General features: G+C 45.9%; 2 protein-coding genes across 4 annotated transcripts; one reads left to right on the top strand and one right to left on the bottom strand.

Annotated features, from left to right (window-relative positions):
* Nucleotides 1-235: 235 nt before the first annotated feature.
* Nucleotides 236-8,180, bottom strand: LOC115342407 (alpha-aspartyl dipeptidase-like). Of its 2 annotated transcripts, none has more exons than XM_030016510.2 (8): nucleotides 8,067-8,180; nucleotides 7,622-7,706; nucleotides 6,304-6,378; nucleotides 5,636-5,715; nucleotides 4,051-4,224; nucleotides 2,501-2,560; nucleotides 1,006-1,088; nucleotides 236-463 (listed from the first exon to the last, which is right to left on the bottom strand). In XM_030016510.2, the coding sequence occupies exons 1-8, from the start codon at nucleotides 8,076-8,078 to the stop codon at nucleotides 385-387; spliced, it is 648 nt and encodes a 215-aa protein (XP_029872370.1). In that variant the 5' UTR covers nucleotides 8,079-8,180; the 3' UTR covers nucleotides 236-384. The 2 variants fall into 2 exon arrangements, with proteins under 2 accessions (XP_029872370.1, XP_029872371.1); XM_030016511.2 differs by lacking the exon at nucleotides 8,067-8,180 and adding an exon at nucleotides 7,807-7,916 and having other exon boundaries at nucleotides 7,622-7,710.
* On the top strand, nucleotides 7,948-24,536 carry LOC115342406 (cytochrome P450 20A1). Of its 2 annotated transcripts, XM_041124583.1 has the most exons (14): nucleotides 8,000-8,109; nucleotides 8,628-8,765; nucleotides 8,878-8,927; nucleotides 9,015-9,181; nucleotides 14,841-14,986; nucleotides 15,662-15,829; nucleotides 16,530-16,608; nucleotides 18,278-18,393; nucleotides 18,810-18,864; nucleotides 20,251-20,371; nucleotides 21,245-21,356; nucleotides 21,998-22,062; nucleotides 23,924-24,013; nucleotides 24,183-24,536. In XM_041124583.1, the coding sequence occupies exons 5-14, from the start codon at nucleotides 14,858-14,860 to the stop codon at nucleotides 24,331-24,333; spliced, it is 1,086 nt and encodes a 361-aa protein (XP_040980517.1). In that variant the 5' UTR covers nucleotides 8,000-8,109; nucleotides 8,628-8,765; nucleotides 8,878-8,927; nucleotides 9,015-9,181; nucleotides 14,841-14,857; the 3' UTR covers nucleotides 24,334-24,536. The 2 variants fall into 2 exon arrangements, with proteins under 2 accessions (XP_029872369.1, XP_040980517.1); XM_030016509.2 differs by lacking the exon at nucleotides 8,628-8,765 and having other exon boundaries at nucleotides 7,948-8,109.
* The last annotated feature ends 2,096 nt before the right edge of the window (nucleotides 24,537-26,632 follow it).

Raw genomic sequence — 26,632 nt, 5'->3', positions numbered from 1 at the left:
TAGCGTGGAAGTACACTAAACAATTCTTTCATTTAGCAGGTGCAGCTAGGCAGCAGAAACAGCTGCCTCAGTGTCCTGTCTTAATTGTGTTAAAGTAACTTATTTTTGGTGGGGAAGGAATCAAAGTGGATACATGAATGTACAGACCTTTTCAGACTAAGAATAGCTATGATTATTGCAATACTTGAGCAAAAATTGTCTTTTTGCTGGGAAGAAGAGATGTCTGAGACGTGAATTCGGGTTGGGAAAAGAACCCACCAGTGCATGTTTATCTTTATTTATAAAGCATAAGTTCTTCACACCCCCTCCTGGGACTAGAAGCATCTCTCTCCTTCTTCCTCATTGTCTTCTCATGTAGTGACTTTTGCTGCAGAATATGCAAGGCTACAGATTCTGGAGATCACTGTCAATCAGGAGGAAACTGAAATCTGTTCCAGGCTCATGTTCAGTTGGTTTCTTACCCCTATAAACAAGACAAACCATGCTGTGAGCTTTAACAGGAGCTAGGACTACTGTGCTTCTGTCTGTTACTAAGGATAGAACAAGGCATCCTTATTCATAACAAGCAGAGTTTTGACTCCCTTGCCTGCATCACAGGACATCCATATTAGATTTCTTAGTAAAGTTCACGTGACTGAAGACATGAGTTCCCTTGTTCTAGGGTTCAACACATTAGGGGCAAACTGGTATTCCCCTGGCTTTCAATAAGAGGGCTGACTATTGGGGCTCTTTCTGTGAACAGTAACTATAGTTTGGAAACATAAGCATCAATGGATATAATACCATAGCACTTACTGGGTAAGCTAGACATCCTTTAGAGTGCTGTAATACTGCCTGCTCCTTTGGAGCATAAAGCAATACTCATGTTTTCCCCAAAGAGAAATGGAAGCAAGGGATTAAGTAACTTCTGACATTGGGGGCCAGGTTAACATGTGCCAGGAGTCTAATAGAAGTCTCTCTCCCTTTCTGTCTGAAGGAGGATATCAATTCAAATGAAGCATTTACCTCAAAAACAGACGTGCTCCTGTCACTCCTTGCAAGGTGGCTTTGTCTCCTTCCACTAGCAGCATCGCACCTTCCCGCAAGCCCTAATGTAGGTGGAAACATTTAATGTTATTTTCAAGCTATTTGAAAGGCTAGAATGCTTATCACAAGCAGGCCGGTCTTAGTGCAGCTCACCATGGCTACAGACAATACTTTCTTGCTCACCTATTTCTAACAAAGATGCCAAGACAAAATTAGGTGAGTTACCTTGTTTTAGAAGCTGGTTTTCTTGTTTATTTTATTTTTCAGTTTTAAAGGAGAAAAGGAAAGTGTTTTTTCCACACTTACTTCTGCTACCACCATTCTTCAGTCCAGTCTGGGCCAAGTAACAGCCAGCTGGGTTTGTTAGAGCACAAACTTTATACTCCAAGCTCAAGCACAGGGACAGGAAACCCAGAGGTCCCACTTCCCCAGATAGACATACTGTAATTATGAACATACTACTGAATGAGCAAATTCAGAAACCCAGAGATTAAAACAACATGTGAAGTTAAGAATATCTGCAAAAAGTTTAAGGGGAGCTATCTTACCATCTGCATGCACACCACCCCCAACATATAACATATGACTGGTGGCCCGTGACTGGAAAGATCAGAGCTGCCTAAAATACAGTGTTTGGCAACAGGACTCCAAGCATCTAATAGGCAGAATGCATTTCATTTGTTCTAACCCATTTTCTGCAAGTGAGCAAAATCCAAGGTTGAAGCCCTTAGTAAGAATATAACTAGCCTTACATGCCACTGTTCTGTAATGCCTGTCAGGCAGGGTGTTGAGGTTTAAGCCCAGCCAGCAACTAGGCACCACACAGCCACTTGCTTGCTCCTTCTTCCACCCCAGTGGGGATGGGGAGGAGAATCGGAAAAAAGGTAAAACTCGTGGGTTGAGATAAGAACAGTTTAATAACTAAAGTAAAATAAAATGTAATACTACTACTACTAATAATAAAGTATAAGAAAAATAATTGCAATGAAAAGGAATATAATATAATAAAATTAAATTAAAAAAAAAACAAGACACGTGATGCACAATGCAGTTGCTCACCACCTGCTGACCGATGCCTGAGCAGTGATCCACCCCTCCTGGCGAACTCCCACAGTTTATATACTGAGCATGATATTCTATGGTATGGAATATCCCTGTGGCTAGTTTGGGTCAGCTGTCCTAGCTATGGTCCCTTCCAGCTTCTTGTATACCTGCTTGCTGGCAGAACATGGGGAACTGAAAAATCCTTAACTTAGGATAAGCACTACTTAGCAACAACTAAAACATCAGTGTGTTATCAACATTATTCTCACACTAAATCCAAAACACAGTGTACCAGCTAGTAAGAAGAAAATTAATTCTATGCCAGCTGAAACCAGGACACATGGGAATGCACACTGAAGCTAGCAAGAATGCATTTGAAATGTTTACCATGCTACAGCCAGGAGCTTCCTGACTGGGAACTACTACTCACCAGAACTGGAGGTGTGTTTGGTTCTTCATGATATTGGCGAATTCTTTCCTCTCTTGTCTCCTGCAATAATGAGTGTAGATTAGCTGCCCAGGCAGTAAGAGAGGACTTGGAGCTATTCATGTAGCATTACACTGAGCTATTTCATAACATTAAACAAAGCAGGCACTTTTCCTTCAAACAGAATGGAGTGGCAGTTGACTTTAACAGATACATATTTTACCCTTCATCACTAGCAGTAATTGCTGCAGGTTGATAAAACAGAACTCACACAATCCCAACCCTGAAAAGCCTTAAAACTTACTTCCACTCAATTCATCTAGTTTTTGTTTTTTTTTTTTTTGTTTTTTTTTTTTAAGGCTATCTCTATGTGCTCACCCTCAGAACAAGAGCACTGAGGAAGGTGGTGGAAGCAAATGCCTGAGATGCCGCCTTCATGAAAGAGGGTAGTGAACTATGGATTTCCACTGATTAAATATCTGCTTGTTTGTCCTAAAGTAGGTATTACACTGAAGAATTTCCTTCTGTGAACAGCTCTGCCATGTTTCCTGAGGGTTTGCTGCTGAACTAAGCAACAGTAATTAAAGAAATCAAACCAGAAGGATTTGTTGGTAAGGAAACACAGGAATACAGCAGGGACTTGGTACAGCACAGAGCTTCCAGCTTCCTCTTGGAGAAATAGGAAAAGTTACTTATAGGGAAGACTGCTTACTTCTTTAGTGACAAGCTGATTAAATGAGTACCTACAACTTAATCTAAATTCTAGAAGCACACACTGATCCTCCATCTCTTCATTGTCCCCTAATTCTTAATACTTCCTCTAACCATGAAGAAATTTTGATTACAAGGAGGAAAGTATTTGGGCTGTTAAAAAGATGCACCACAGAAACTGTTCCCTGAGGAACTGGCTCCTGACAGGCTATTCAAGAATCAGCTCCTCCATGCAGTGGAGTTGTCAGTCTTTGTGCCTGATAGTTAAAAGTGTTTTTCTTTCAGCTATACTAGGACATGTGCTTGCTCAGTATTGGACATTACAGGGTGTGCTCTCTGCAAGGACACGAGTGCCTAGGTATTTTCCTTACATAAGATTCCATGCAATCCCAAGATCTCCCTCTTCTGATGGTTCCTTCAGACCTTTGGATATTTAAGCCTCTTAATGTATGTTTAAGTTAGGTCTTCTCAAGCAGCAGGCAAGACAGACTATGGCAGGACTTTCCAGAAACACAGCGCATTGCATCTTAACATTTCAAGTTTATCTTCACGCCCCACCCCCAATTCCATGCCAGGTATGAAGCAACAGTATTTCAGACATTGCAAAGCTTCTGTTTGTGAAAAACACTTCATTCCACCTCAGTAATACTGTTGCCAACTCCTCTTCCCACTCAAAGAAAAGCTTTAGGAGGCAGTAAAATGTTACTGCTTCACTGGCATTTCCAATTGCTCTAGGGAACAGCTGTTAGACATTTTATAGCTTTGTAAGGCCTCACAAATGCACGCTATCATTACACCTCCACACCTCGATTACTGTGTTAGCTCTGACATGCTTTACTTACACCCATGTGAGTGCTTTTAACATCTGGGTCCAAGTAGTGGGGGTTAATATTAAAAGGAACTAAACCTAGGGCCTGCAGGGAAGGTGGATAAACAATTGGCATGTCATTGGTAGTATTGATGCTGACGGTAGCAACATTAGTTCCTGCGCTGGATCCCATGTAAGGAATCCCATCCTGAAAGACAAAAGCAATGATTAGTATACAGTATCATAACTAGGAACTGCATTTTATAGCATCTTCTGTCAATCTCAGAGACTCTGCAGTCAGATTAGACTTTGTTCTTCTAACTCATCTCACTGCTAACTTTACAGGTGAGAAGCAGAACAAGAATTCAGGTTTTGAGGTGGGCAGTAGTTTGTGTATGTCATAGTTGTCAGAGAACTAGCTGTTCAATGTCCTGTACTCACAACTCTGCAACCCCATCACAAGAGAGAACTTACAAGGTTGTCAGTGCATATATTGGACTTTGCTATTAAGAGAGGAGAGACTTGCCTACATTGCAATTACAGGAAATATCTGAACTAGCTTTTAACTAGCTTCTGAAGAGAGTAGACCATCTGAAGCAGAGTACAATGTTGCCACAGCATCAGCTTACCAGTACCGTGACCAGCCAGTTTAGCACTAGTTTAGGTATTACTACTATGTACATAGGACTATGTACTATGCTGTAGATAGAAGGATTCCACACAAACATGCAAGTACATGGATAATGCTGAACAATTTGTAAAAATAAGCTGTCTTGGGAGAACTGGTGCTAATATAACCAAATAGTTATCTAGACTTCACTGGGACTCAAACATTTTCTGGCTTTTCTGCCCACAACAGGCACTGAACTTCTGTATATTAAGACAGCCTAGCTAACCCTTCTTCTTGGCAGCTGACCTTTTCAAACATACTGTGCTTGCATAAATCTGCGTGAAGTCGTTTGCAGTTCCACATTGCTAGGGGAACACCTTGCTTCTGTTCTGTTCTCCTCCATAGATGGAGGATATCTTTGCTGCGCCTTATGAAATTCACCAGCCAGAATGGGGCTGCTGACCAGAAGGGCTCTCAAACCTCTTAATTCCAGGTGAAGGATGTACCCAAGGTAATTACACCATTTTCAACATCAACAGGACATTGTCTAAAAGGCACATATGGATCCAGTTCTGTTGTCGGTTTATTAGCGGACAACCTGCAACTTGAACACATCTATATCTATTAACAAGATACAGAGTGGACATCCCAAGCTGAAAAACAGCATTTCTGGACATATATTAAGTCTTGCACTGCTCTTCATTGGTATTTTAAGTTGAGGGGCTTACTTCTAAGGTACTATGCAGCACTGTACATCCCAAGGTCTTGCAGTCCCACATCTGGGACGCTGTCCTAGAAAGACAGATTGCTGACCTTGGTCTTTTCAGACTTCAGTGGCTAATGACAGCCTTATTTGGCCACAGATTTCAGTTCACCAGGTTGCATGAGATGGCTCAATATTTGAATTATATCAGAAACAAAGATGTAGAATCAACTTGGATTTGTCTAAACAAAAGCTTATGCATGAGATCCTGCCATTCAGACTTGGCCCGAGTCACGTAGTTTGTACCTCAAGAACTCTTTTCCTGATCTCCTGTATCAGACTGTTGTCATAGAGAGCCTTCAGGAGACGGAATGTGTTCCCACCTCCTGCAGAAAGAGAGTCCAGCTTATTTAATGTGCTTTCACCACCAGTTTTAATTGAAGCCTTTACAGACTTGGCAGGCTCAATGGTTTCTGTGCTCTACTCAGGGTAGTATCCTGCTTTGAGCAGCAGTAAAACCAGAAGCTTCAGAAGAATGGTCATTTGGGCAGGCCACAGGCTCATCCCCCAAGTCCTTGTAACACTGACGCTGGCTGTTTGACAGCAGACTCTGTTCTAATACCCAGCAGCATGGTATTAGGACTACGCTCAGTTTGAGCACAGTAGCCCTGAATCTTCTTAGACTTGATAAAGTGATGATACAGCTGTGATGATCATGTGTTTAACACTGAAGTACTGTTCAAATGAATAATTTGAAACTTACTGGAGACAAAGTTCCATTAATAAATCTCTCCTACTTCCCTCCCCACCAGAAAATTTAGGGTCTCACTGTTCCGAATTAAAGTACTGTTTTCTGTAGTTTCTAATAATTGCTAGGCCCAACTTTTTCATTGTTCTCTACAGTGCCAGCTCTGAGCAGGACTAACCCAGTGCCCTACATAAACCCTCATCAGGGAGCAAGAAGTAAAACTTACCGATAAATATTGCTTCAGATTTCCTTACAGCTTCCACTGGATCACAAGATTCATGAATGCTGTCCAGCCCATAACCTTAAATGAAAAAGTATTTACCTTTGCCACTTCAGTTTGGAGGAAGAATGTGGTATGTTCCATCACCCCAACCCCCCCCCCCCCCCCCCCCCCCGAGACAAATGTTTCACCAGACAACCAGGGAAACTTCAGAGAACTCTACAACACAAAACAGAGTATGTGTCCTACATTAGTGCAGGGCTTCTGCATCCAGCTGTACCAAAGCAAACGTTTGCTTTATGGATATACGTGCTGAGTGTCTAAGAGCAGAGCATTTCACTCAGCAGGTGCAGGCTGAGGCACAAAGTCCTGCTGAGCATTACCGGGTAACTGGAAAATAAGAGATGGGAAAAAGCTGTCAGTCTTCAGCTTGGCTGAGTCTGAACAGGATGTGCCATCATTGGGCTAGCATTACTAGTACAAATATCTGATCCGAGGGGGGGTTTTTGGTAATGGTTAAAATGTCTGGCTTTGACAGATTTGCCTTGCTGGGGTTCACTGAGTACAGGAAGTGCGACAGCCAGAAGAACATGGACATTTGATATCAGCAGTCCTTCTGCAACACAAGGAGCAAAGTGTGCTGCCCAGGGAAGTAAGTACTGATTATTACTACAGTAACAGGTCCAAAGTTATCCTGAACAGTAATAGATATTAGATGGAGGCGTTGCTGTACGCTGCTCTGGGAAGATCTTTGCTCAAAGTAAAGCTCAGTTGCTGTTCATCATGGAAATATCTGGCTGGTTGAAGTGCATTATAGTAACGGTCTTCACTTAACACCAGTAGTTGCACGGCTTGAGCAGAGGTTTAAGACGTATGGGAAGAAACGTTCCCCTGCGTGACTAAGGCGAATAAAAAGATGCCACTTAGTACTCAGGAATAAAAACTTCCTCCCCGAAGTGGTTAGAAGCGTCGCAACAAGATTTCTTCCGGAGGCCTCTAAAGCATCTACTTCTAGGTGGAAGTTAGCAAACAGCTGCCTGCTGCTCTCGCTGCCGTTGCTGGCCGTAACTCAACGGCGTGCAGCAGAGCCAGGCAAACCCCTCTCCGCCGCTGTGCGCGGCACTACCCCCGCTCGGACCCCAGGAAAGCAGACCGTTGCAGAGTTGCTCGCCGCCTCACGCCCCCTCAGAGCCGCGGTTTGCGAGTGCCGGCCCGGGCGCTGCCCGGCGAGGCCAGCCCCTGCGGCACGGCTGCCCCACAGCAAAGGCGACGCTTCCGCAGCCGCCGCCCGGGGCACTCGGCGCCCGGGGCGGGCCGGCCTTACCCAAGCTCTCAAACTTCTCCCTCGCGGTGCGGGCGTAGGCGTCTCGGTCGTGCAGGGCGTAGGGAACGAAGAGCACCCGCTTCACCTTCCTGGGAGAAGAGAGGGGAGAGAGCGCTTAGAGCCGCGGAGGCGGGCGGGGCGGCCCGGGGCCGGGCGGGCTCCCGCAGCCCCCGCGCAGCGCTTACTCCCCGAGGAAGCTCTTGATGTGCTGCTGGCAGTGGCCCAGGTACCCCCCTCCGTGCAGCGTGGAGTTGGAGACCAGCAGCAGGCGCCGCGGCCCCCCCATGCCGCCGCGGGCGGTGCGCGCAGCCCGGCCCGGCCCGGCCCGGCCCGGCCCGCCCCTTCCTGCCCCGCCGGCGGGCCGCGGGGTGGGGCCGAGCCGCCGCCGCCGCCGCTCCCGCCGCCCCGGCCCGGCCATGCTGGACTTCGCCATCTTTGCCGTCACTTTCCTGCTCATCCTGGTGGGAGCCGTGCTCTACCTCTACCCGGTAATGCTGCCGGCGGCGGGGAGAGCGGGACGGCCCGGCCCGGCCCCCGGTGGCAGGCGGTCAGGGAGCGAGCGGCTGCGGGGCCGAGCCGCCACCGCGCCCCGGGCGGCCCCGGCCCGCCCCGGCCCCTTCCCGCGTCCCCTGGGCTTGGGCGGGGTTTCGGGCCCGCCCCGGCGGCGTCCCACGCCGGTGCCCCGGGGCCCGGGTCCTGCCGGCGACGTGGCTGGCGCCTGCGGGAGCGCTTGTTGCAGGGTGTTGCAGGGTGTCCCCGCCCGCCCGTCCGTCCGTCCGTCCGTCCGTCCGTCCGTGCCGAGCCGAGCCGAGCCGAGCCGAGCCGAGCCAGCGGGGCAGGCCTGCCCGCACGCTTCGGCACGCCTCGGGTTGGACGGGCTCCGGTGAATCCCTCTTAGAAAGGCTTTATCCGCTCACCTTGCGGATTTGCGCGTGTGCAGATCCCCAGGGCAAGATCTGGGTGCAAGATCTGCGTTGCAAACCTGACCCTTTAAATCTTTACGTAGGGATCTTTCATCTAACCAGATGAATAATCCGCGTTTCGCCAGTGGGACCAGGCACACGCTTAACAGTTGATCAGCTTCATAAGCCTTAGCAGGTTTGAGGCCTGAAGATGTGGCTTATCCAGCTTTTTTTAAGTGTTTGTAAGTAGTGCAGCAGCACTGATGTCGAAAATCTAGCTCTCCTGCTTGAAAACTGTGGGGCTTGTATAAAATCTTAAGTTCAAGGAGGTTGATGCATTTTCTTTTACTCTAGGCGTCTAGGCAAGCATCAGGTATCCCTGGGCTGGCTCCAACTGATGAAAAGTAAGTGGTTTCCATCTCCACATCGATCAAGTTCGGCACTGGCGGAGGATGCTGTTCATGACCAGATATCCTCTTTGTGTTCCTCAGGGATGGCAACCTGCCAGATATAATTTCCAGCAGCAGTTTGCATGAGTTCCTGGTGAACCTTCATGAGAAATATGGCCCACTGGTCTCTTTCTGGTTTGGAAGGCGTCTTGTTGTCAGCCTCGGCTCCATTGATCTCTTGAAACAACATATTAACCCCAACCGGTCGTGTAAGTGTTCTTTGCTTTGTCCGAGTCCATTTGTTCCTTCTGGCCTTGCTGGGCATCCTATGTCAAAGGAAGCTGGGGTTTCATTCTAAGTAGAAGGAAAATGAGACTTAGTTTGCAGCTGACATGGTGGTTCAGATATGTCTTTGGTCCTGCTTATTGGACTTGAGTATCAGTGACTAAGACTTGCTGCTGTCCAGTGGCCATCTAGAAATTGGTATGCTTGTCTTTTACCATCTCCCGACAGGCAAATGTTTATGGAAAGCATCATGCTCATTAGTCACTTGAAACAGCAAGGTGAAGATCCTGTAGCCACTTGGCACACATCTTAAAAGCAGTTTGAAATATGACTTAAGAGGGGGAACTTTGCTAAATTAAGTCGGAAAACAGCTGTGCTAGTTTGTGATAGCTCCCTTATGTGGTTCAGTGTGGAGGGTTTTATATTATTTGAAGAAGTTCTTTAACTTTCGTTTTTCTTTGGTGTGTAGAATTTTGTGCTGAAAACCTTTAATGATCTTCCAGTCTTGGAAGTGGTCAGTGGTGCTGGTAGCTGAATTGACCACCTTAGTCCTTGGAGGGTATTTATTTTATGCTGTAAGCCTCTTAAGTGGGTGTTTTGCTTCCCAAGGTGATCACAGACAATAAGTTAACTCAGTTGGTGTTTGGGTTTAACTGCTTAGTTTTTCCAGTTTTCATCTTATAAGGTTGAATGAGGTGCTGGTTGCACACCTCTGACCTGATCCTGTAGGCTGTCTTTAGGCACAGGCAGATATCTCAGCATCACTTTATGCTGGGGTCGTGATGGGTAAGCTTCTTGTACAGTTGCATGACAGGCTCAAAAAAAATGGTGACAATCTGTGGAAGGAGTGGGAGTTAACGAAGATCAGCAAGACACAGTGGATAGCAATGACACTCCAGAAGGTGGAAACCCACCCTGAAAGATCTGAATGTGCTCAAGTGTGTTTGGGGGAAATTGAGCAGACAGTCAGTTTCTCAAAACTCAGAGAAGTGGTGACAGGCCCCTGAGCAGGCAAGTTCTCAAAAACGTACTGAATTTGGGAGTACCCAAATACTGAAGAAAAACAAATACAGTGCCTCCACTTAAATGTAGGAAATGAAGTGACCCAGGCAGCTACAGACTAGTCTGGCGTCCTGCTATGCCAAGGGCTAAACATATTTTTTTAAGGATGAGGATAAATAGGAAATGCATGTCATACTTCTTTGATAATTAGACTTCTGGACAAGGAAAGTGATAGGACTGTGTTTCTGTCAGGGTTTCAGTTCAGAATTTGCTTGGACACTGCTTGGGTCATCACTGACACTGGAGGTAATGGGATATGAGAAGTGAAAGAGAGAGCAAGGCTGGGTTGTGTTGGGAAAGTGAAATGTTGGCTTGGGGAGGTGAAATACTCCCACTAATGTTAGCAGCCTGCCCTGATGGCATCATGCTGGGACCCCTTGTCAACACAGGGAAGCAGAGGGAGATGGGTACCCCTGAGGGCTGGGGCAGCAGAAGCAGGAAGGGGAGGAACAAGAGCAGGCTGCATTAATTGCCTGCAGGATCGCAGGGCTATGGAAAAAAAGAAAAGGGTACAGTGAGTCATGTCTTTTCTGTAGAGAGAGGAAAGCATCTAGACTATTTCACATGATGAACATGGGCCAGACCTGGAATCCTGTGTATGGCTCCGACCTCTGTACTCAGGCATGGTTTTGAATAAAGCAAGCGCAAAGAAAGGCTGCCAGTGCTGTCAGAGGAGTGGGGAGCCTGTTGTGCAGGAGGAGCCAGGGAAAGTGTGTTCAGCCCAGCGGAAGGAAGAGCTTATATCCTCAAAAAGGTAGCAGCAGCAGGCCTAAGAAGGAGGGTTCTCATGATCTGTACTGAACTCAGACCTGAAAAAGCAGCGATGTTAGTTGTATCAGTGCTTTCCTTTTAGCACTGATGCTTGTTAGAAGTGCTCAAACTTTATTAGAGGTGAGGAATCTTACTGATTCTTTTTCCTGGAACTTTGAGGTATAAACAACACGTAGTATTGAGTGGCTGTAGCAAAGCAGTTCCTGTACCATTTCCTAGTGAGTGAGAATAGATGTTGTGGTAGCTCTCGGCCACGAACTGGCTGTGGGCAGCTTGCAGTTTTGTTGGAGACCTGGTCTTGTCTGTATCTCTTATGTGCACACAGCGCTGTGGGGCAGAAAATAGCCCACTGTGGACTGGGTTATATCCAACTGCTGACTCTCCAGCCCCACCTGAAAACCCTTGCCATGTGACTTCTCCTCAGTCTGCTGTGGTACCTGAGGCCAGAGCTGCTCTTCTTAGATGCATGCTTGTTGGTTTCCAAGTTTGAGGTGTAGGGTTTGGCTCTGAGTAGCATAGAAAGGTTCCTTTCATCTCGTGTGTGTCACAGGTATGGCCAAACTTCTTGGAGAGAAAAAGAGAGAGAGGTGCTGATAGTGCATCTCTCATGAGAGCCTTGAAGTTGGACTAATTGCATTCATAGTTATTAACAGGTTCCCAATGCCAGGAGACTGTTTTTCCTCATGCTTAAAGCAGTGTTTGAAGTTGGTACATTTTCATGGCCTCTTACAACTTGTTTAAGATTAATTTGCAAGGAGAATTCAAAGGAAGTCAAACTTTGCTGCTGATACTGGTGATTCCCATGAGAGGCTCTGGAGAAGCAGTCCAGGCCCAGTGCGGAGGGTGTGGATGTGAAGAGGGTGGACTAGTTCGGGACTGCCAGGAGCAGTGGGTTCAGAGACCCACTTGGAAAACTCCCATGAGTCGATGTTGCCTTTTGGGTTGGGACAATGAACATGAAGCATGCTGAATGCTGGAGATGGAGTTATGGGTCCTGGCCTGTTTGAGCAGGGCAGCTTCATTGCTCTTCTGTGTGCATTTGTACTGTGCAGCTTCAGAGGTCCTTTCCATCTCTGATGTTCAGTTCTGCTAGGCATCTGTCTTGGCTCTTCAGAGTTAGATCTTTTCTCCATATTTACTTACAATGGTGTCCAGGACAGCACAGAGGTTCTTGGGATGAGGGAGAAGATTTCCTTGTAAGTGGAAGGAACAGCTGAAATTTTGATATGCTTCACTAAGAGGACTGAAAGTGTAACCCTAGAGATGTTTTCAAGACAAGGACAAAGGAAGAAGTCCATGGAAGTGCTGGCAGGACAGAGCTCTGTCTCCAAGACACGGTTTGTGCCTTGCGGAGTCACTAGCCTTCTGTAGCTGTGGAGGAACAGTCGTTTCCCAAATACTGTGAGGCAGGGCCAGCCCTCAGGAAAGGGCAGCCTGGGCTCTGCAGTCCTCAGTTCGCAACAGTGACTGTATCAGTCGCATGGGACTGCCAGTTTGCACTGGGGACAGAGGAGAAAAAAATGGAGCCTGTGGCTGATCTAGCAGTTTTCTTTCATATGCACCAGGAGAACTTTGCAGTTTCTGCAGGTGATGGTGCTAAGCATTCTCTGGCCTCTCCAAATGCCTCTGCTTGCCAGATTTGCTGTGTGGGCTTTACCACCAGCCATGTGTCTTTGTGGCTACCCCAGTACTGTGCCTAGCTCTGCCAGGGCCAGTCAGCAGGGAATCGTGGCATGAATAGCAGCAGTCACTCCATGGCAAAGTACCTTGGAGGAGGAATTGTCAGCAGCAGCTAGAGTCACGTAACAGCCTGCTCCATGTGGAGAGCCGCAGGTACCATCTGCTGTGCCAAAAGACACATGCATATACTCCTTGTCTTTCAAAGTGGGAAAGAGGATGAGATGCAGAGCTTAAAAACATTGGAAGGGAAATGATGTGAGAGAAAAGCATTTAAGAAAGTTTACCATATTCATGCCCCTGGCCTCATTAGCTGCTTTTGTGTCATTAGGTAGTAAGTCCTCTGCAGGTGGGAATTGTCTCTTGTATGTTTGTCCAGTAGCATAATGAGGCCCTGATCTCTGCTGGGAATGCTAGATACATCCACAGTTGGTAGAGTCATATGTGTCTAGCCCAGCCTTGATGTTTTCTGATGCCTCAGAGGTTTCACTCTCCATCTGGGAGAAATAACAGACTGTGATAAACAGTGAAAATATGCCTCTTGAAAAACCCCTGATTGCTGCTTCCAAATAGTTCCTTAAAGATTCTGCCAGTTCTGCAAGATCCACAGAAAAGTTTACAGAGAGGGAAAAGCATATGCCATACTTTATTGCACAGTTTTGCAGTGACACCTAGTATACGTTAGGAAATTTATTAAGTAGAGGCCCCTGGTGGTGAAATTCAGAGTTAAAAATCTAACTGAAGTGAGCCATGGATATGGAAGATGGAGGATATGTGTTTTTGTCTAGTTTGTACACTCTTGCAAGTGTCTGTGGAAGGAAGTTTGAAAGTAAGGCGATGAAGAGTAGAAAGAATTCTGTAGCTTAGTGGGGTACTGTTTTCTGTAAGAGCTTCTCTGCTGGAGGCAGCCCTGACTGAGAGAGGTGGGTGTTAATTTGGGAAGAGCTCGTCAGCAGGGAAATCAGTGCATGCAACAGAAATCATGCAGGAGCAGTAGGGTGTCAAATGAGGTTTGCTGGGGCTGTGAAGCAAGGTAAGGAGTGCAGGGAGCAACCTCTGGCCAAGTCTCTCATGCGAGCTGCTATGTCTTGAGTCTATAGCTATGGTCAGGGCAGGAGGGCACACCAAATGTCAGGGAGGAATGTGCTAGAGGGGCTGCAGATGAGGCTGGAGGAGAAGGGGAAGGAGCGTGCCACACTCACTGTTGTCACCAAGTCAATGGCACAACTGGCAAGCTGCGAACAAGCTTCCAAGGCATTATTACTAGAGTTACTTGGTAGAGCCGGCTGGCAACCTCTGCAGGGGGAGCTGATCACAGGATGGTATCCTGCCAAAGAGAAGAGACCTTATGAGGTCCCAGCCCATACAGAGCAAGAGAAGCTTGAGACCCTGTCATGGTTTAACCCCAGCCAGCAACTAAGCACCACACAGCCACTTGCCCGCTCCCACCCCGGTGGGATGGGGGAGAGAATCAGAAAAGTAGAAGTGAAAAAACTCGTGTGTTCAGATAAAGACAGTTTAATAGGTAAAGCAAAACCTGCGCACACAAGCAAAGCAAAACAAGGAATTCATTCGCTACTTGCCATCGGCAGGCAGGTGTTCAGCCATCTCCAGGAAAGCAGGGCTCCATCATGCATAACGGTTACTTGGGAAGACAAATGCCATAACTCCGAACGTCCCCCCCTTCCTTCTTCCCCCAGCTTTATTTACTGAGCATGATGCCATACGGTCTGGAATATCCCTTTGGTCAGTTGGGGTCAGCTGTCCCAGCTGGCTCCCCTCCCAGTTTCTTGTGCACTCCCAGCCTCCTTGCTGGTGGGGTGGGGTGAGAAGCAGAAAAGGCCTTGGCTCTGTGTAAGCACTGCTCAGCAGCAACGAAAACATCTCGGTATTATCAACACTGTTTCCAGCACAAATCCAAAGCTATCCCCATACTAGCTACTATGAAGAAAACCAACTCTATCCCAGCCAAACCCAGCACATGCCCCAAAGATACTGTTCCTGGGGGAAGGAGCCATGCCTTGCTCGCTGCCCAGAAGTAGCAGTGCTTGATGAAAGAGGTTGCTGTTTTCATCATCCCTGTGTGGTGTGACTGCCTGACTTTCAAATGGTGGTTCCTTTATTTGCTTTCAGTGGATCCCTTTGAGACAATGCTGAAGTCTCTCTTGAGGTACCAGTCCAGCCTGAATGGGGATACAGGAGAGAGCCACATGAGGAGAAAGCTGTATGAAAATGGTGTGACCAAGTCCTTGCAAAGTAACTTTGCTCTCATCCAGAAGGTGCGTAACTGCCTTTGTTACTGCAGAGATGCCCTGCGTGGCTCACTGGGGAAAGTTTAGTGAGCATGATCACTAGGATAAAGGAGCTGCATTCAAATTAGTGCTGGAACTATAAGCATCTGAGACAGCAAACAGCCTCTGCCCATTCAAGCACAGCGTGAATATTTGGTTTCTCTTAGCTCCAGTGGTTTAGAGGGAAGGGCTGAGCTTGGGCACTTTTTATGCCAAGATACCAGATGCAGTTAAAGATACTGGAGCATCTGGATTCTAGATTTATTTCCCAGAACAGAAGGGAGGAGCAAGGAACCAGCTATTGGGACCGCAAACAGGTGAAGAACTGTTCTGTTGACTCAGTCCAGTAGCCAGAATAGATCTGTTTTCCTAGTCTGGAGCCACTAGTATTAAAGGTTTTAAGGTTTCTTTTGTGACAGAGGGAACAAGAGAGGAGGACAGGGCTGCCTTGTTGGGGGAAAACCTTGGGAAGAGTCGGAAGATTGGAGACTAAAATGTTACTGTTTAAGTTAACAATGGAAGGAAACCCTGGAAAGAGTGTAGCTTCATGCCATAGCCATGAAAGTGTGGTCTGCCTTAGGAACTGGTTGGGAATGTCTCAGGGTGTGTTTGGTAAATAGGTTGCTGATATTACTGCCAACTAATGGTTCCTTCCCTCTCAAGCTGTCAGAAGAGTTGCTAGCCAAATGGCTCTCGCTCCCTGAGGCACAACACGTACCACTCTGCCAGCACATGCTGGGCTTTGCCATGAAGTCTGTCACGCAGACAGCTATGGGCAGCAGCTTTGAAGATGACCGGGAAGTCATCCGATTCCGCAGGCACCATGATGCAGTAAGTGTTATGAAGAGCCAGAAGATCTCCTATTATATTTTTCCACACCAACAGCAAACAGCTTGTGCCTGTGTATAGTTTAGTACAGGCTACTGCTGAGACTTTAACATTAAGCTAACAAGCTTAAGAGCTTGAGGGCTCTGCCTCAATTGTCCCAGGCTGAAACTATCAGAAAGATCCTACTGCTGATCCTGCTGTCATTAGTCTAAGGTGTTTCTAAAGGATCTGTGGGGATTGGGAACCTTGATCCAATGACACTTGAGAGGTGTTTGGTACCTGAGTCAGTTAAACTCTACTGGGAATGCCAGTGGAACTTCTCCTTTTCAAAGATCTTCTGAAGGCTCTGTGACATTGTGAAGAAAGGAAAATCTGGGGAGGTCCCAAGCTGTGTCCACATCTGGGGATGTTAAATCTGTTGGTGGTAGAGTGGGAAAGAAACAATTCCATCTCCCATTCAAGATTCCCATGCCTTTTCCCCTACAGTTGTAATTACAGTTGTTTCATTTCAACTCAATTTCAGCTATCATAGACGTAATATCTAGGAATGGGGCGTGGTGTCCTAAAGAGACCAGTTCCATATTCACAGCAAGTCTTCATTTTATTTGGTGTTTTCATTTTCCTGAATAGGGAAGAATAGAATAATCACAGCAGTCTCAGCCTGTGGTGAGTGATGGTGCTCTTCTCTCTGTCCTTCTTTCAGATCTGGTCGGAGATTGGGAAAGGTTTTTTGGATGGGTCCCTTGACAAAAACATGACTAGGAAGAAGCTCTATGAAGATGGTAGGTTCCTCCCAAAATCACAGTCTTCCTCCCACTCTGATTAATACTTAGAGTTAGCTAGCGTATGGAAGCACTTAATGTGCCCAGCTGTCTTGGCTTTTCTGCAGAGTTGGTCATCGTGCCATAAGCTAGCAGATGTGTCCTTCTTATTCTTGCATAAGATCATTGTTTTGGAGTTGAGTGACAAGCCTGACATTGCACAAGAAGTTTGATGGGCTAGATCTCTAGTTCCAGGTCTAGTTCTAGGGTCTGTCCAGTCTGGAAACTGATAGAGGATCTTGGGAAGTATCAGGGTATGCTTGCTCCCTTCCTGTTCTGTTCCCTAGCATCCACTTTTGACCTCTCTTGGAGACAGGCAACTGTGCTAGGTGGAGACAGATGAAGCCACTTGGTTTGGCCTGTATGGTCATTCTTATGATGCACCATTTGGTGAATGTGCTGCCAGACAGTCACTAACAGGCTAGAAGACACAAGTAGAGATGGATACTGCTTTGATGGATACCTTCCATGCGATAGTCTCTGATGTGCTATTACAAGGTAACATGATTTTCATGTGTTATGGCAGTGCTTTTATTTCTAATATGTTTCATAGTAAGTTATTTTATTTTTCGGTTGTCCTGTCTTTTTTTGTTGTTAATAGTTAAACCCTTTCAGTATTGATTGCTAAGATGTTAAACAAAGGTAGCTTGTATATAGAACTAAGGATTTGCTTGTAAATCCTCCAAACCCAGTGTTTCCTTATTTTATGTTGCTGGTTCTGTGAGTTTCAGAACCTGATGACAACTACTGCCCTGTTAAAATGGGCTTCTCCCATGGGCACTTGTTCAGGACTGTTCCTGAGTTGTAGTAGGATGATGCATTACAATTTCACAAACTCCAGACAGTGAGGCTTGTATTTTAAGTGTTGCTGCCCTTCCTATGCGGAGAGGAGGGAGGAAGGGTAGTTCTAAGATGAAGGGACTGAATTGGGCCTTGATAAATTGAGTTTCAGATCCAACTTCTGCTCCATGTTTCCTGGATAGTCTTGAGTAGGTCATTTAAATCAGACAGCCAATGGCATCTAGGTCCCTAACTCCCCCTGGTTCCCACAACAGCCACCAGGAGTTACGCACCCAAATATCTTCAGGTGTGTGGACTCTGTGTCAAAACCCTTCCACGTTTTCCCCACCTTCCTCTCTCTGTGCAGACTCTTTAGCACAGAGCCATCCTCTTGCACCGTGCTTGTAGAACCCCTAGCAAAAGGGACACCGTCAGTGGCTGGAGGTGCGGTAATGCTTCAGTCAGTAATTATAACTCTACAGGCCATGCAATTAGTGTTATCTGGCTTAAGCATTTTTTATGGGGGCTGGTTAAACACGTTCTCTGATGGTTCAACACTAACTGTTACTTGACTTCCCCTTATGTGATTTCAGCTCATAGAGTACAGGTCTCGGTCATACCTGTAAGGGTGGCTTTTTATAGGCAACCTGTCTTATTTGGTTCCTACATTTTCAGCTAAATTGGAGATACCGCCTTCCAAATTGACAGTAACATGTAACAGAGGCTGCTTCTGTAAGTGAGCCCAGCAGGGACAGCTGGTCTGAAAATCTGCTTGGGGAGATGGATTTGCTTCTCTGCAGCACTCAGGATGACCAGGTTTTAAAATAAACATTTCTTTTTGCTTCCAAAGCTCTGATGGAGATGGAATCTACCTTAAGGAAAGTTACAAAGGAGCGTCGAGGCAGATCATTCAACAGGCACATCTTTATAGACACCTTGCTGCAGGGGAGCCTGAGTGACCAGCAGGTCTGTGCAGCTGTTGTGTCATTACACAGTCATGGAGTTTTGCTAGATGGGCAGCTCATTACATTGTAGCCTTTGATTAATTTAAGTTTTTGCATCTTAGGTCAGATTCCTTACTAAAGCAGCGTTTCTCATTCTTTTTTCCACTCCTACAATGTTTAATTGCATTAGACTTTGGTAGCTTTCCTTGCCACTGCTTCATTGCTATTTTTATAAACCAGAAGTATGTTAATATTAAGCATGTCTTATGTGGCATTCCAGTGGAAGTTCTATAGAGAGTTCAGTCTGTGTCTTCTAGATGTATTTCCTGCTCTCTGCACTAAAGGGTTTTCATGTGCTTGAGTGGAGAATGTGCCACTTCTTTTTTTATCTTTTCAGTCTTATGAACTTCTTTCTCTGAAGTAGATTTTATTTCCTAGATTCTGGAAGATACAATGATTTTCTCCTTGGCAGGATGCATAATCACTGCTAACTGTAAGTACAGATTGTAGGTAACTTTCCATCCTTACACTCAGCTGTCTAAAACTGTGTGTGATGACATGAGACTTATTCTAGGCTAATAAAAAAATATATTCAGTCATTCTGAGCTGCAGATATATAGAAGAAGCTAATTTTTACATCAGACTCTCGACACAGCCTTATAGCTAGTGAGTTGAAACTAAGCTCTGTTTGACAACCTTCCCCAGTCTTTTGGTGAACCTTAGAATTTCTTCCCATTGCTTTTCGCTTGCACTCTAACCCCAGCCAACTGATGCAAAATTTGATGAAAAAGCACCAAAAGATGTAAGCCACAAAGATCATGTTGTAAAATAGGTTCTGGCACATGGGAAGGAAATTAAAGCAGAGTGCTAGAATCTGACTGGCTGCTTTGAATTTCTGGAGGATAGGTGTGTTCCATGTACGGAAGGAAGCTCCTTTCAAAGGAGCTACTTTGGGATTTGTGCAAAGATTATGGAAAAAAAACCCAAATAAAAATACAAACTGGAGCTGTGTAAAATCTCTTATGATAGGGGGATGATTATCAAGCCCTGTATCTCAGCCAGTGGGGCTGGGACTCCAAAGAAAACCTCCCAGGTGCAGCTGGCTGTGAAAGAATGTGGAAAGTTAATCTGGCAGCTATGATAATACTCTCCCCAGAGAATACCCTCTCCTAGTACTCCAGGAAGACTGTAATTTTGAGGGGCTTGACTCCTCAGGGATTCTAGATAGTTTTCATGAATAGGCAGTTTGGAGTGGTAGAAGCATTTCCTTGTAGCTTTAGGGAAACTGCATCTTACACACTTATGTCTTATGCGAGGTTTCTTTTCCACTCTGCTGTTGAAGATATCTCTTGACTACCTCACAAAATAGATGTAGGGGAGACAAGTGCTGGCCAGCCTGCTGCAGAGAGCTGTACTGTTCTTGTTGCTCCCTGTCAGGAGCCCCAGATGCTGGCTGTCTGGAGCACACACCTGACATGTGCTGGGGAAGCTGCCTAAATAAGGGAATTTAAAGGCTGCTTTGGACAAACCAGGCTTTCATTTGCATGGTTGGTCTAATAACCCTGCTTTCTCAGGGTTTGCTGGGCTGTGTGGTCCCTTCCCCAAAGCTGTGAGGCTGAATGGCTCAGTCCCCTGAACAGCTCCCTGAGCTCCTCATAGCATTGGAAAGAGAATTTTAGCTTGCAAGGTCTCTTGTTGCACAGGAGTTCAGCCACTACTCCCACCACTGAATACAGAACCAGTACAGCCTGCTGTGAACAGAGGTCACCCTTTTCTGGGTCAAAAAGTAATGTTGCAAATACAGGAAGTAAGAAAACTGATTGCAGTTTGTAAAGGATTGCATTTTCTGGGTCCAGTCTTGTCTTGATTTCTTCCCCAGTGTGTACCTGGGCAGTCTATTTCCTGACAAGCTCAGAAGATGTTCAGCAGAATCTCTACAAGGAGATGGACCGTGTTCTGGGGAAGGGACCAATTACACATGAGAAAATCGAGCAGCTCAGGTGGGTCCCATGGAAGGAACTGCAGAGGAAGGTTATCTCACGTAGTGGGGACATCTCATGTGCTTCAGCCTGATGCCCAGCCTACACTGGGCCAGGAGAAGGCATCCAAAAGCTACTCCCTTCTTTTTTCTGGAAGTGATCAAACCACAGGATGACTTGCAGCACAGAGAGAATCTGCTGTAGGGTTCCAGACATGGGGATCAAGCTGCTCCTTTCAGGGTGTCTATGGGAAACCCTTTAGGTTCATTGTCAGAGGAGAGCACAGAATCAGTGCCCTGGCTGCCAGGCCAAAGTTTGTTTGGTTTCTGTCTTAGTTTTCCAGAAGCAGAGGCAATCAGTCATTTTAATGGTTGGATTCATGTTAGGCATATTTAGAGACAAAGCATGGAATAATCTTTTCAAAGAGCCACAGAACTAGGATGATGACTGGTCAACAGTGTGCCTTTATTTTTCGTGCATCTGTTGGTGCCACTGGGTGCATTTTGTGTTTGGACTAGTGTTAGAGTTTCAGTAAGGGAGTATTGAGTATGTGGGTTTCTTGCTGCTTCTTGTATGGGTGAGAAATCCAAGAAAAGGGCTGGTGTGTTTATGCTTTTTAGCAGAGTTAGTTTGGTTTAAAATCTGAAAAAAGTGTGGTGAAGAGGGACTTTGATAACCTTCCCTAAAAGCTGATAATGAGGTTTAATGCTTCTTGCAAAGATGCTGGGACTCCTTGCCAGAAAAAAATGAAGTGCCTCAGTGTGGCTTCAGACAGCTTCAGGAGCAGACTGCAGCCCTAAATGCAGCAGGTGACTCAGCTCTCCTTGCTGCCACAAGGATGTGGACAAGCTTCTTTCTGGGAGGGTTAAACTAACCAAGTCTTATTGGCTGCAGATACTGTCGGCAAGTCCTGTGTGAGACCGTGCGAACAGCAAAGCTTACTCCCATTGCTGCACAGCTGCAGGAGCTGGAGGGCAGAGTCGACCAACATACTATCCCCAAAGAGGTAGGGCAGTACTGGGAGCACTGGCCACTCTCCTTTCCTAGAGGGGATTTTGCTGTTTCCTCTTCTTCCCACAGAGGGGCGAGGCAGGAAGGCCAATTCTTCTGACACTGTTGAACCTGAGCAGCTGCTCTGTCATCTGAAAGTACAATTTAGCTCAAAGTTTGCCCTGCAGTTCCTTTGTGGGAGAAGCTCTGGGAATTCATGTTCTCTTGCTGAGCAAATGTGCTTCTGGTTCTGGGTCCACCAGGGATGAATCATCTTTTGAAGGGGCTTATGGGCTCAGTTGTGCATAAAAGAGCATGATTTCAGGCCTGATCATATCACCCATATTTCCCACACAGAGTGGTACCTTCCATTGTGGAGAATAAAGTAGTCCATACATACATGCCAGCAAGAGTAGAGGAATGGGATCAGACCCTCTCTAACCACCAACAGTTGCAGCATGGGCCTTAGAAGTTAAAATCCTAACATCTGGGCATGGATTATGGAAATCTGTAGATGAATATAGCGTATTATCTTTTTAAACCACCTAATAAATGAGTAGTCTACAGAATAATCATCATCCAGCAGGGCTGCCCAGAGGTGTATTTAATTGTGCATTTCTTTCTGCTCTGACATACATGTCCTAATTTTCTTTACAGACACTTGTGCTTTATGCTCTTGGTGTGATGCTGCAGGATAGTTCATCTTGGCCATCACCATACAAGTATGTAGAACCAAGATTTTTATTGCAACTAATTCCTTTCCTTTTTTTAATTAATATTCTTTGGATCTTACAGCACAGCCCATTTGGCTGCAGGGCCTGCCTTAAGCAGAGTTTGGAGATGAAAGGGAGTCTGTAAGAAAATCAGTTTATGAAGATCTTTATTCGTCTCCATGGGCAGGATTTTGGGGCAATTCAAGTCATGATCCTCCCATACTCCTGTCTGCATGTGCATGTGTGTATGTGTTAGAGTTTAATAAAAACTTTTTTTGTGCGCACACACACAGCTTCCCTGGCAAATGCTGGTAAATTCTTTTTAAGGTTTTCTGTAAGAGAGAAACAGTGATTTGAATGGCTTTGGAATCACTGCTTGTCATCATGAAACAATGATGCAAGGGAGGAAATGTCAGTCTGAGGTTTTGGTTTTTCAGGGGGAACGGAAATGCTACATCATTACTTCTATCTGTGAAAACAAAACTGGATCCAGGCCAGTATTTCAGAGGTTAAAGAAAAAAATTGCTGTAGCTTCCTGGGGCCTCCATGTGGCAAATATTAACATGTAACTGACTTAGTTCACTTGGGCTGGGAAAAAAATGTGGGTCAGTTACGCTAGACAGAGAACAGACAGCTGAGATTTAGGAGAAAGAATAGAGCCTTTAGAACAGCACTTGTCCTCTCCTGCAAGTGTAGCTCTTAAAAGGGTCAGGCATTGATGCACTGATCTATGAGCATCTTGGCAGGGATTGCCCACTAGGCTAGGACACGTACTGTGTTTAAGGAGGGGTTTGTTGAGGCCTCATGGGAGGGACAGTGAGGACTGCTATGAACACAGTGTGTTTATTCCAAGGAGAAGGAGGTTGGGGTTTAGTCTGAGGTAGATGTGTATTTCTGTGACAGAGATAGATCAGCTCTTTGTGATCCTTTCACCTACCTACTGTACAAAACCACTGTGCGTGGCTGTTTCCCCTCCCTATTTTTTTGCTAGGCAGCTGCATTTTCTTTCCTATTACAACATCTGTAACGTGCCACTTCAGGGGGAATATAAATTTGATGCTCCTTTTACTGAGGGTCAGCACCCACATGCTCTTTCACCTTGGTAGAAGCAGAGCTTGGATGGTTAGGCAGGGAGCCCAAAGGCTTGAAGTATAAGCAGAAAGGTTTAGCAGAAAGTGAAAGAGAACTGCCTTCCACCCATCAAATTTCCTGTTTGTTTTTTTTTTTCTATTTAAATTGGATGATATTTTATTAGTCTCCCTGTAGTTAGTTGATTATGGGAGTCTTGTTTTAACTCATGCCAGCCCTGGGTAATAGTTTTCTCACAGCCTGCACCATCCTAATGCTGGAAACCACTTTTCTCACTTGAATGAGTCACCAGCTTCCCTCCCCCAGCACATACACACACACACACCAGCTGCTTGAAGAGAAGGGCAAGGAGAAAAGGGAAATATATTTGGAAGTGAGAGAGGAGGGGACACGGGGAGAGAGAGGGGGAGACAAATCAGATTGTGTGTGCCCTGGAGGGGAATAGAGGGCAGGTAGCAGCATCAGGTCAGCTGTGTACTCAAGCTAAATACCCACTGCTGAGAAGTAATGCATATTAGTTCCAGCCCTGTGTCACGCTAACTCAGTTTATCAGCATTTTGACCAAGCTGGAACACAGCTGACCAGCTGGGAACATAGATGGAGTGGATGCACAATTGCCTTCATGTATCTGTGTGGAACTACCCAGTGTGATTTAGAGAGAGCAAATTAGTGAGATTCTGTATTGCGTTGCCAATTTCTTACTCATGTGTTTGTGCACATGTGTCTGCGGAAAGGATCCTGTGTCCACACAGAAAGCCTCAGTGTATTTTGTCTTTCATAGGTTTGATCCAGAGAGATTCAGTGAGGAATTGGCCACGAAAAACCTCTCCTTGTTGGGTTTTTCAGGAAGCCAGGAGTGCCCGGAGTTGAGGTAAGCACAGGGAGGGAGGTCTTTGTGTGTCTCTCTGGCAGACAGGAGAGAAGGTGCTTTCAGCCTCTTCCTGTTACTGCTGAGACAATCTGTCCAAGCTGGCAGTTGTCCTTTGGCAGATTTACATCATAGCAAGGTTTTTATTCTTTTGTCCTGCCTCTTCCCTCAGGTTTGCCTATATGGTGGCTACAGTTCTGCTGAGTGTCCTGGTAAGGAAACTGTATCTCCACCCAGTGAAAGGACAAGTCATGGAGACCAAATATGAGCTGGTAACCTCACCAAAGGAGGAAGCCTGGATAACGGTGTCTAAGAGAAGCTAAGAGAAAGCAAAACAAGGGGCTAAAAGTACCAGCAGTGAAGTTCTGAGTAAGGGTCTTAGGGGGAATCATGCTGGCACCACACTGACTCAGCCAAGGAATTTTACATCCAAATTTTGTTACCTTCCATGTTCTTAACCACATACCTCTCTTGGATACTTTTTCAAACTCAACCAGTAGTCATATTAAAGTAGATTTAATCTGTATGCCTTTTTTACATTTGCTTCTGGATCTCTGGCCAAACTATTGTGAAGGAAGCAACAAAACCTTGCAGTGGTGTATGTATGAACTATTGGGTGTTGGCTAGTCAAAGAACAGACCTCTGGTTAATCTAGCCCCTTTCCAACAGCAGCCAGAGCTGGATAAGAGTGCCTCTCTTATCCGGTGGAATGCTTCTTCATGGGTCCTAGCTAGATAAGACCTTGGAGACACAAGGACAAAGCCTTTCTCTATATATAGGTCTTCTTATTCAAAGTGTCTTTCCTTCCCTTGAGCTATAGCTATAACTGTCAAGAACAGCAGATATATCTTGTGAGAAGTATGTGTGAGTGTGTGTGAGAAAGAGAGAAAGAGAGAAATTAAGTGGGACGGGAATTGCACCACCAGTTCTCTTGCTGTGCAATCTTGCCATGCTGTGGGGTTGCAAGAGAAAGGATGACTGAGAAATGCTAGTAAACCAAGAGGAATAAAATTGGTTTGGCCCCTGAAAAAACAGAAGCATCAGTAATAATATGAAATTAAGTAAAACCACAGAATGAATCCCTGAGAAAGGGATTCTCTACCCTGACAGTTCTGAGGGCAGTGTCTAATCTAATCAGCATCAGAAATTGACAAATGCTTGCAATTCATTCAGCACGGGGTCAGCATGAGACTGGTCATGCAAATACTGGAGAGTGCTGATTTTATAGGGCTCTGGATTAATTTTGTACTTAATAATTTAAAAGCCTTTCAAAGAATCCTTTTCCTCCTCCAAAATGGGTGCCAGTCAAAGCAGCATCGCACGCCACATGTTCACATGCTTTTCCCTGCCTCTTTTGTTCTCTTTTGGCCATCATAGGCCAGCTCCTGAAAGATTTTTCATAGCCCCACCGAACGGCTTGCAAGACAGGAACCTCTTACCCTGTCGTCTCATTGAAGTAATTGCCATCTGGCTTCCTTTTCAGGTTGTGTTTCCCCCTTTTTTTTTCCCCCTCTTCTATAGGATCACCCTTTACCTGATCTTCATGTCTTTTCCCCATAAACCTGACTTCTCTGTTAGCTCCAGTTCCTAGGCCCCTTCCCACCCAAAAGCTGTGTGGTGGTAGGTGAGGTGTTGCTCAGCCTGCAGCTGTGTATGCCTGAGCTGCTTTTGCACACAGTTACCAACGCACCACAGAGCAGGCCAGGAGTGTGTGGCTCTCATTAGAGCTACTTTCTACTGCCTTTGCAGACAGGGCACGCATACAGGGTAGCTGCAATCCCCATTTCTACAGACGTTGTTCCTTTCACTGCCACCTTCCAGGTCAGGAAATCTGCTGCTCTCATAAAAATGTTTTGGCTCTTGTATTGCTGCCGAATGCCAGCCTGAATGCAGTCCTGTCAGCTCTTACGGGGTTAACATCTGATGCCAGCCTCTGTGGGCACCAGACAAAGGAAATTCTGCTCTTGGGTTTAATGTGTCAGCTCTGCTTTTGGTGGAGATGTAGAGATTCAGATCCCCCCCCCCCAGTGCAGTTCGTGTTGGGGGAGAGGGGAGACAGAGATGCCGTTCTACTGTTTTTTGTCTGCTGGGCAGAAAAAGGAGAGTTGTGCAGTTCAGCTTGCTGCCTCTCTTGCATTGATTTTTATAATGAACTGCAAGAAAGCTCTTGCTAATCTGACCTCCATTTAACTGAAGGTTGGTCATGTCCCCAGATGGCAATTCATGTTAGGCTTTGCTTCACTGCTTATGCAAAAAGGCCTGTTTTTCTTGAAGGCTGCAGATGTTTCCTAAACCTTCTGGAGAAATCAGTGTGGTAAAGGATTTTACTTTAAAGCATCCCTGGTGTGCAGAGGAGGCAAAATGGAGGCTAAGTTATTGCCTTCTTGGGAAAAAAATGGTAGGATAGCACTGTCCCTGCTAGAAACCAGACAAGGAATAGCTGACTGTCATATAATTGAGTGGTGAAGATCTGCTTCCTTGTAGCCGTGTTGTAGGATTGAAGCTTTCAGACACCAGAAAAGCTTCCTAAGTGTAATTGTCCACCCTTCTGTTACAGCATTTTTCTGCCCTTGCTGGAGCTGTACAGGCCAACCGCTTTGCAGCAGCCCTTCCCCAGTTAAA

Source organism: Aquila chrysaetos, chromosome 6, assembly GCF_900496995.4.
Source record: "Aquila chrysaetos chrysaetos chromosome 6, bAquChr1.4, whole genome shotgun sequence".
Classification (NCBI taxonomy): Eukaryota; Metazoa; Chordata; class Aves; order Accipitriformes; family Accipitridae; genus Aquila; species Aquila chrysaetos.
Note: the sequence above shows the minus strand (reverse complement) of the source record. Positions and strands in the feature narration are given on the sequence as shown.

Bases quoted from the DNA above. Each gene is read 5' to 3' on its own strand.
- LOC115342407 (XM_030016511.2), bottom strand. From the start codon at position 7,907: ATGGGGGGGCCGCGGCGCCTGCTGCTGGTCTCCAACTCCACGCTGCAC. The intron at 5,716-6,303 runs GTAAGTTTTACT...CTCTTTCTGCAG, and splicing joins ATCTGAAGCAATATTTATCG to GAGGTGGGAACACATTCCGT. The intron at 1,089-2,500 runs GTGAGTAGTAGT...CACCTACATTAG, and splicing joins CAAACACACCTCCAGTTCTG to GGCTTGCGGGAAGGTGCGAT.
- LOC115342406 (XM_030016509.2), top strand. From the start codon at position 8,038: ATGCTGGACTTCGCCATCTTTGCCGTCACTTTCCTGCTCATCCTGGTG. The intron at 22,063-23,923 runs GTATGTAGAACC...TGTCTTTCATAG, and splicing joins TCTTGGCCATCACCATACAA to GTTTGATCCAGAGAGATTCA. The intron at 24,014-24,182 runs GTAAGCACAGGG...CTCTTCCCTCAG, and splicing joins CAGGAGTGCCCGGAGTTGAG to GTTTGCCTATATGGTGGCTA.